The sequence below is a fragment of the Maniola hyperantus genome, chromosome 3 (assembly GCF_902806685.2).
Source record: "Maniola hyperantus chromosome 3, iAphHyp1.2, whole genome shotgun sequence".
NCBI lineage: Eukaryota > Metazoa > Arthropoda > Insecta > Lepidoptera > Nymphalidae > Maniola > Maniola hyperantus.
Genome location: NC_048538.1, coordinates 17,678,389 through 17,688,325, shown reverse-complemented (window position 1 = coordinate 17,688,325; position 9,937 = coordinate 17,678,389). Strand labels below are relative to the sequence as shown.

Sequence of the window (9,937 nt, the reverse complement as noted above, 5' to 3'; positions counted from 1 at the left end):
TGTACTGTCTCATTTATCCCCCCCCCCCTCACGCGGCGACTTGATGTTGTTCGTGAGGTTGTCTACTTCGGGTCTTCGGGTACGACGTACGGAATCCTAAAAAATACCAACCTACCTGCAAAGAAGCGGCAAATACATAGCTTACAGTTCATCATACAAAATATAGCAATAGGTAGGTAGGTAAGTACTTATGATAAGTTTTCTCGTACCTTTTGTATATAGTATCGGTATCGGGGCGTGAGGCTGACGGCTGACCTCTCCGCTGTTGCAATGATAAGCCGCAAATCGAAGCGAGCCTACACTACAGTGCTATAACTGTACATACAGAGTCTGTAACGACATCTACCGCAATACTGGCGAACTATGTAGGCAGGACTGCACCGTGTCGCCTCCGCGCCGCTTCACAACGACGGTAGGTGGCGCTAGTAGTGTTTTTGCAGATCAAAAAGATGTTGACCTGTCTGTCAAGAAACCTACCGTGATTCAAGAAAACCGGGAATTTGTGGTTACATCACTTGCATCACACAAAAAAAAATTAATTGTGGTCATAATTAGTATTTTCAATTTTCGAAGTAAGATAACAGTATCATTTATAAAAGGGCTTTACCTGTGAATTCTGAAACAGATTTTTATTTATTTTATGCATCATAGTTTTTGAATTATCGTGCAAAATGTCGAAATAATATACGACTGTAGTACGGAACCCTCGGTGCACGAGCCCGACTCGCAGTTGGCCGGTTTTTTAAACTAGTCTCCTTGACCACCGAAGCGGTGCGGCGCTCCTCTCTTTTACGCGCCAGTGGACAGGCAGCCAAATTTTTTGATTCGGTACAAAATAGAAACCAAAACCACCCTAACCTTCGTGTCCACGGGCGACCCCGCCAGCTCTGTGACGTCACTCGACATGTACCCACCTACCTACCTAGCTACTTACACTAGGTTGTCGTAGGTGCTGCTTATTATCGATATCAACGCGTGCGAGGCTGCTTTTTCAAACCGTCGAATTTTTGTTATTACTTATTAGTAATTATTTATTTTTCGTGTTCCAGGTTTTATCCCCACTTTTCTTTTGTTTAATATAATGATTTAAGTAGGTACCTTCTTCTTATTATAATGATCGAAATAAAATGGAAGCCTTTGTTTTCTAAATCTAGTTTGAAAAATTTCGTGACTTTCAACTTCTTTGGTCAACACTCAACACACGTTCCCAATACAATATGCTGCTGACATCAATATGAGATTTTGATTACGAGTATCAGGAGAACTTGTGAGAGTCTATTAGGTGTTACTTCGCGAGGAAACCTGCATAGTGCATGCCCGAGAGCTTGTCATAATGTTCTCGAAGGTGCCTCACCCGTTCTCGTTTAGAGCACGTCGACATAGTATGCAAAAAAATAATTAACTTGACTTAGACTGTAAAAATAATTAATATTTAATGAATTTAACTATGCTAATAATTATTAGAATTTTATTAATTGTGTTATAATAGAAAAAAATTTGCATGCCAGAAATGGCCGATTACATTGATTCTTACTTACCTTAAAAATTAACTACCATTGTGACATGTATTCTAGCAAAATAAAGGATTTATGATGATTTATGAGGGAGAGCCCTACGTACTAGTTCGGCGGCGCTGGGCCGAGGAGGCAAACGAGATGTCGAATGTACGGGAGTGACGTGTGCCTCTAGCTCTAGGGCACATAGGTCCTACCCCGCCATGCAGCTAGCGACTAGAGGCTAGCGGCTAGCGGCTAGCGGCTAGCGGATAGCGGCTAGCGGCTAGCGGCTAGCGTGCACTGTGCAGCGCATCACCACGACACGACGCGTTGTTGATGCATTCTGCAAACTATTCACTATCCGTACAACGGTACAACGTCGACCGACGAGCTTCGGCTCAGTCAGTATCGCTCGAGCTCCCGCAGCGAGAGGTCACGCGTCCCGCGCTCCGGTCCTCGGCTCACGTGCTCCGCTCGAACGACGAAATGTTTACGTCGACGGTGTGCCGGTGAACTCGCCAGTGCATTACGCTCCACTTTCACTTCTCATCGAGGAAACTTTACAAATAATTAAGCAACAGTTCAGTTGAGAAACAGTGGTCTCGGATCTCGACGGATTTACAATGCAGTGTTGTGTGTGCCGTCGCGCCCGCTGAGACCGACCATGCTGGCGGCGGCGCTGCTGGCGCTGCTGTGCGCGCGCGCGGCGCTCGGCGAGCAGGCCGCGCGCCCGGCGCCCGCGCTCGTGCCGCGCTGCTGCCCGCCCGCGCAGCGCCTGGCGCCCGACAGCCTGCGCGTGGACGAGCTGCGCGCCGAGGACGTGCCGGCGGCGTGCGCGCCCGACGAGCGCGCCTGGGCGCCGCTCGTGTTCGCGCCCGCGCGCAACCGCTTCCTGGAGCGCGGCTTCGTGCCGCAGAACTGGCGGCTGGCGTACGCGGCCGTGCCGGCGTGCGGCGCGCTGCGCGTGCTGCGCGAGCACGCGGCGGCGTACGCGCTGCTGGCGCACAGCGGGCGCCTGCAGGTGCGCGGCGGGCCGGCCGCGCTGCCGCCGGAGCGCTTCTGCGCGGACGCGGAGGCGGCGCTGGCGTGCGCCGAGGACGTGGGCGGCGGCGGCGGCGGCGGCGACGTGGCCAAGTGCTGCGCGGCGACGCACGCGTTCGACGGCGGGCGCTGCGCGGCGGCCGAGGCGCGCGCCGCGGGCACGGTGGCGGAGCTGCGGCGGCTCGCCAACGGCAGCGCGGTGCGCGCGGGCTGGCCGGCGTGCGCCGAGGGCTCGCAGTACGCGGTGGCGGGCGCGCTGCGCGACGCGGCGCTGGAGGCGGACGGCGCGCTGCGGCTGGGCGCGGCGCGGCTGGCGGCGGGCGCGTGGTGCGCGGAGGCGGTGGACGCGGCGGAGGGCGCGCGCGTGCTGGCGTGCGCGCGGCCGGCGGCGGCGCGCTCGGCGCGGCACGTGCTGTACGGCGCGGGGCTGGCGGTGGGCGCCGCGTTCCTGGCGGCCACGCTGGCGGCGGGCTGCGCGCTGCCGGCGGCGCACCACGCGCTGCACTGGCGCTGCCAGACGCACTACGTGGCGGCGCTGATGCTGGGCGACGCGCTGCTGGCCGGCACGCAGCTGGCGGGCGAGCGCGTGCCGCCGGCGCTGTGCCGCGCGCTGGCCGTGTGCATGCACTTCTTGTTCCTGTCGGCGTTCTTCTGGCTCAACACCATGTGCTTCAACATCTGGTGGACATTCCGGTGAGTACACTCGCATCACGCACGTAGCTACTAGCTCGGGGGAAGTCGATGATCTTTGTCAGCCCTGGGCCCTGGCACAGACTACGGTCTACTGGTCACACGCTACGGACTCCTGGGCCTCGGCACAGACTGCGGTCTACTGGTCACACACTACGGTCTACTGGGTCTAGCACAGACTACGGTATATTTGGGCTGCCAACTGCCAACACCTTACACCAGTCTCAGTTTTTATTATCTACTGCTTTGGTCTAAGTGTGGTGTGAAATGTTCACTTTTCATTAAGTCGAAATTAAATAAAAACAATTGATGTTATTATTTTTATAAAATAAAAACCGGCCAAGTGCGAGTCGGGCTCGCGCAATGAGGGTTCCGTACTACAGTCGTATTTTTTCGACATTTTGCACGATAATTCAAAAATTATGATGCATAAAAATAAATAAAAATCTGTTTTAGAATGTACAGGTGAAGACCTTTCATATACCCCACTTGATATAGTCACTCACTTCGAAAGTTGAAAATACTAATTATTAGTTCATGACCACAATTTAATTTTTTTTGTGTGATCTAACCCTAAATTCACGGTTTTCAGATTTTTCCCCAAATGTCAGCTATTAGATCTACCTACCTACTTGCCAAATTTCATGATTCTAGGTCAACGGGAAGTACCCTGTAGGTTTCTTGACAGACAGACAACAAAGTGATCCTATAAGGGTTCCGTTTTTCCTTTTGAAGTACGGAACCCTAAAAATAACACAATGAATGTGTTAGGTGAGAAGGGGGTGGCGGGGCTCCCCCCCACTTCAAATTCGCGGTTTTGTAAAATCGCGAGCGCGTTGAGCTCAAACAAATAGTTACCAGTAACTACAGTTACTGTAGTAGTTAGTAACAGTAACTATAATATGTTTGAGCTCAACACGGTATATATAGGTCAATAGGTCAAAAGGTCGCTCAAATATTATTATGAAGCTTTTCATTTTGTATTTTGTAACTTAAATTAGTGTTTGTAAGTTGCAGCTGCTCTGTTGATTTATTTTAAGCTTTTTAGTCTTAGTCATTGATTGGTACCTAAAATATCAATTCATCAGCAAAACATTCCAAATCCCCACGGCTTAGGAGTTCCTGTTTCTTGAATTGAAGTTTCCTGAATCTTGATAACTTAGGCGGGCAGGAACCCTGCAGCATCGGGACTGAGGAGTTGGATCCAGAAATTTTTGTGGGACCACCACCGAAACATCATCTGTTAATTTTAAAAAAAATTGCAAATCGGTCCCGCAACCTCGAAAAAATCGGTGTACCCACATATACGTAAAATAAACGTGTCGAGTTGAGAACCACCTGCCTCCTTTTTGTAAAATAAACGTGTCGAGTTGAGAACCACCTGCCTCCTTTTTGTAAAATAAACGTGTCGAGTTGAGAACCACCTGCCTCCTTTTTGTAAAATAAACGTGTCGAGTTGAGAACCACCTGCCTCCTTTTTGTAAAATAAACGTGTCGAGTTGAGAACCACCTGCCTCCTTTTTGTAAAATAAACGTGTCGAGTTGAGAACCACCTGCCTCCTTTTTGTAAAATAAACGTGTCGAGTTGAGAACCACCTGCCTCCTTTTTGTAAAATAAACGTGTCGAGTTGAGAACCACCTGCCTCCTTTTTAGAAGTCAGTTAAAAATTAAACCAGTTTGTACATATTTTTAACCAACTTCAAAGATGGAGGTGGTTCTCAATTCGGCCCGTTTTTTATGTAGGTATGTACTTACAACGATTTTTACGAGGTTTCTGGACTAGATTTCCTAATTTTTTTTGGATCCAACTCCTCAGTCCTGATGCTGCAGGGTTCCTGCCCGCCTAAGTTATCAAGATTCAGGAAGTGTTCATAGTGAATTAATGTTGTAGGTTGTAGTAATGTTGTAAGCAACGACTTTATGCTTGGACCCTGATGCTGCAGGGTACTGAACTCCTGGGTATGGGTTGTTGCAGCGACTTCCGGCCCACGTCGCTGGAGCGCGGGCAGGAGGCGTGCCGGCTGCGCGCGTACATGGTGTACGCGTGGGGCGGGCCGCTGCTGCTGGCGGGCGCCGCCGCCGTGCTGGACCGCCTGCCCGCCGGCGCCGCGCCCGGCGTGCTGCGCCCGCGCTTCGCCGTGCAGCGCTGCTGGTTCTACGGCGACATGGAGATCCTCGTGTACTTCTTCGGGCCCGTGGGCGTGCTGCTGCTCGTCAACCTGGCGCTGTTCGCCTCCACCACGCGCCAGCTGACCTGCGGCCTGTGGCGGCGCGACGAGGTCAAGTCCACGTCGGAGCGCGCGGCGCTGGGCCGCGTGTGCGCCAAGCTGGTGGTGGTCATGGGCGTCACGTGGGGCGCCGACGTGCTCTCGTGGGCGGCGGGCGGGCCCGAGTACGTGTGGTACGCCACGGACCTGCTCAACGCGCTGCAGGGCGTGTTCATCTTCCTGGTGGTGGGCTGCCAGCCGCACGCGTGGGCCGCGCTCAAGCGCGCCGCGCACGCGTGGTGCGCGCGCGCGCCCGCCTCGTCCTCGCAGCTGCCGTCGTGCGGGGAGTCGCTCACGCACACCACGGCCGCGCCGCCCGCACGCCTGCCCATGGAGACGGTGTGCTGACCGCCGTGTGTGTGTGTGTGTGTGTGTGTGTGTGTTGACAGATCAGCCCCGAGACGGAGATGCGACGTATTTATTCTACAGTATTATCTTTGTACTATTGTATCGACGTGTCGACGTGTCGATGCGCACGAGGCTTGTGTACATATTATATATAGGGAAGTAGACCTAGTGTCGTAGTGTATGTACTACGCGTGTATATATAGTTGTTAGTGTTACTGTCACTTGTACGTATTTGTATGATAATGATAATGATAATGATAGGGCAAAGACGATGTACGTACGTACGTGTTATGTTATAACAAAGCATTTGATAGACTTTTGACGAATACTTTCAAGTTCAAGTGAACGTCCGTTCGACTCGCTGTTCAAATATAAATGATTGTGAAATTTAATTCTTTCAATTCTTTCCCAAAAATTCCTACTTGTGGTGACATTGGATGTTACTATAGGAACACAATCCCAGCTCGACACATGTACAGTGAGGCAGGAGCAACTCGGGCTGCGGCAATCATGAAAGCTATAGGTACACAATCCCAGCTACGATACACATGTACAGTGAGGCAGGAGCAACTCGGGCTGCGGCAATCATGAAAGCTATAGGTACACAATCCCAGCTACGATACACATGTACAGTGAGGCAGGAGCAACTCGGGCTGCGGCAATCATGAAAGCTATAGGTACACAATCCCAGCTACGATACACATGTACAGTGAGGCAGGAGCAACTCGGGCTGCGGCAATCATGAAAGCTATAGGTACACAATCCCAGCTACGATACACATGTACAGTGAGGCAGGAGCAACTCGGGCTGCGGCAATCATGAAAGCTATAGGTACACAATCCCAGCTACGATACACATGTACAGTGAGGCAGGAGCAACTCGGGCTGCGGCAATCATGAAAGCTATAGGTACACAATCCCAGCTACGATACACATGTACAGTGAGGCAGGAGCAACTCGGGCTGCGGCAATCATGAAAGCTATAGGTACACAATCCCAGCTACGATACACATGTACTGTGAGGCAGGAGCAACTCGGGCTGCGGCAATCATGAAAGCTATAGGTACACAATCCCAGCTACGATACACATGTACAGTGAGGCAGGAGCAACTCGGGCTGCGGCAATCATGAAAGCTATAGGTACACAATCCCAGCTACGATACACATGTACAGTGAGGCAGGAGCAACTCGGGCTGCGGCAATCATGAAAGCTATAGGTACACAATCCCAGCTACGATACACATGTACAGTGAGGCAGGAGCAACTCGGGCTGCGGCAATCATGAAAGCTATAGGTACACAATCCCAGCTACGATACACATGTACAGTGAGGCAGGAGCAACTCGGGCTGCGGCAATCATGAAAGCTATAGGTACACAATCCCAGCTACGATACACATGTACAGTGAGGCAGGAGCAACTCGGGCTGCGGCAATCATGAAAGCTATAGGTACACAATCCCAGCTACGATACACATGTACAGTGAGGCAGGAGCAACTCGGGCTGCGGCAATCATGAAAGCTATAGGTACACAATCCCAGCTACGATACACATGTACAGTGAGGCAGGAGCAACTCGGGCTGCGGCAATCATGAAAGCTATAGGTACACAATCCCAGCTACGATACACATGTACAGTGAGGCAGGAGCAACTCGGGCTGCGGCAATCATGAAAGCTATAGGTACACAATCCCAGCTACGATACACATGTACAGTGAGGCAGGAGCAACTCGGGCTGCGGCAATCATGAAAGCTATAGGTACACAATCCCAGCTACGATACACATGTACAGTGAGGCAGGAGCAACTCGGGCTGCGGCAATCATGAAAGCTATAGGTACACAATCCCAGCTACGATACACATGTACAGTGAGGCAGGAGCAACTCGGGCTGCGGCAATCATGAAAGCTATAGGTACACAATCCCAGCTACGATACACATGTACAGTGAGGCAGGAGCAACTCGGGCTGCGGCAATCATGAAAGCTATAGGTACACAATCCCAGCTACGATACACATGTACAGTGAGGCAGGAGCAACTCGGGCTGCGGCAATCATGAAAGCTATAGGTACACAATCCCAGCTACGATACACATGTACAGTGAGGCAGGAGCAACTCGGGCTGCGGCAATCATGAAAGCTATAGGTACACAATCCCAGCTACGATACACATGTACAGTGAGGCAGGAGCAACTCGGGCTGCGGCAATCATGAAAGCTATAGGTACACAATCCCAGCTACGATACACATGTACAGTGAGGCAGGAGCAACTCGGGCTGCGGCAATCATGAAAGCTATAGGTACACAATCCCAGCTACGATACACATGTACAGTGAGGCAGGAGCAACTCGGGCTGCGGCAATCATGAAAGCTATAGGTACACAATCCCAGCTACGATACACATGTACAGTGAGGCAGGAGCAACTCGGGCTGCGGCAATCATGAAAGCTATAGGTACACAATCCCAGCTACGATACACATGTACAGTGAGGCAGGAGCAACTCGGGCTGCGGCAATCATGAAAGCTATAGGTACACAATCCCAGCTACGATACACATGTACAGTGAGGCAGGAGCAACTCGGGCTGCGGCAATCATGAAAGCTATAGGTACACAATCCCAGCTACGATACACATGTACAGTGAGGCAGGAGCAACTCGGGCTGCGGCAATCATGAAAGCTATAGGTACACAATCCCAGCTACGATACACATGTACAGTGAGGCAGGAGCAACTCGGGCTGCGGCAATCATGAAAGCTATAGGTACACAATCCCAGCTACGATACACATGTACAGTGAGGCAGGAGCAACTCGGGCTGCGGCAATCATGAAAGCTATAGGTACACAATCCCAGCTACGATACACATGTACAGTGAGGCAGGAGCAACTCGGGCTGCGGCAATCATGAAAGCTATAGGTACACAATCCCAGCTACGATACACATGTACAGTGAGGCAGGAGCAACTCGGGCTGCGGCAATCATGAAAGCTATAGGTACACAATCCCAGCTACGATACACATGTACAGTGAGGCAGGAGCAACTCGGGCTGCGGCAATCATGAAAGCTATAGGTACACAATCCCAGCTACGATACACATGTACAGTGAGGCAGGAGCAACTCGGGCTGCGGCAATCATGAAAGCTATAGGTACACAATCCCAGCTACGATACACATGTACAGTGAGGCAGGAGCAACTCGGGCTGCGGCAATCATGAAAGCTATAGGTACACAATCCCAGCTACGATACACATGTACAGTGAGGCAGGAGCAACTCGGGCTGCGGCAATCATGAAAGCTATAGGTACACAATCCCAGCTACGATACACATGTACAGTGAGGCAGGAGCAACTCGGGCTGCGGCAATCATGAAAGCTATAGGTACACAATCCCAGCTACGATACACATGTACAGTGAGGCAGGAGCAACTCGGGCTGCGGCAATCATGAAAGCTATAGGTACACAATCCCAGCTACGATACACATGTACAGTGAGGCAGGAGCAACTCGGGCTGCGGCAATCATGAAAGCTATAGGTACACAATCCCAGCTACGATACACATGTACAGTGAGGCAGGAGCAACTCGGGCTGCGGCAATCATGAAAGCTATAGGTACACAATCCCAGCTACGATACACATGTACAGTGAGGCAGGAGCAACTCGGGCTGCGGCAATCATGAAAGCTATAGGTACACAATCCCAGCTACGATACACATGTACAGTGAGGCAGGAGCAACTCGGGCTGCGGCAATCATGAAAGCTATAGGTACACAATCCCAGCTACGATACACATGTACAGTGAGGCAGGAGCAACTCGGGCTGCGGCAATCATGAAAGCTATAGGTACACAATCCCAGCTACGATACACATGTACAGTGAGGCAGGAGCAACTCGGGCTGCGGCAATCATGAAAGCTATAGGTACACAATCCCAGCTACGATACACATGTACAGTGAGGCAGGAGCAACTCGGGCTGCGGCAATCATGAAAGCTATAGGTACACAATCCCAGCTACGATACACATGTACAGTGAGGCAGGAGCAACTCGGGCTGCGGCAATCATGAAAGCTATAGGTACACAATCCCAGCTACGATACACATGT

General features: G+C 51.5%; 1 protein-coding gene across 1 annotated transcript; it reads left to right on the top strand.

The window, feature by feature from the left end:
* Window positions 1–1,761: 1,761 nt before the first annotated feature.
* Window positions 1,762–6,224, top strand: mthl1 (methuselah-like 1). The gene is made up of 2 exons (XM_034984542.2): window positions 1,762–3,230; window positions 5,204–6,224. The coding sequence occupies exons 1-2, from the start codon at window positions 2,161–2,163 to the stop codon at window positions 5,841–5,843; spliced, it is 1,710 nt and encodes a 569-aa protein (XP_034840433.1). The 5' UTR covers window positions 1,762–2,160; the 3' UTR covers window positions 5,844–6,224.
* The last annotated feature ends 3,713 nt before the right edge of the window (window positions 6,225–9,937 follow it).

Bases quoted from the DNA above. Each gene is read 5' to 3' on its own strand.
- mthl1 (XM_034984542.2), top strand. From the start codon at position 2,161: ATGCTGGCGGCGGCGCTGCTGGCGCTGCTGTGCGCGCGCGCGGCGCTC. The intron at 3,231-5,203 runs GTGAGTACACTC...GGGTTGTTGCAG, and splicing joins AACATCTGGTGGACATTCCG to CGACTTCCGGCCCACGTCGC.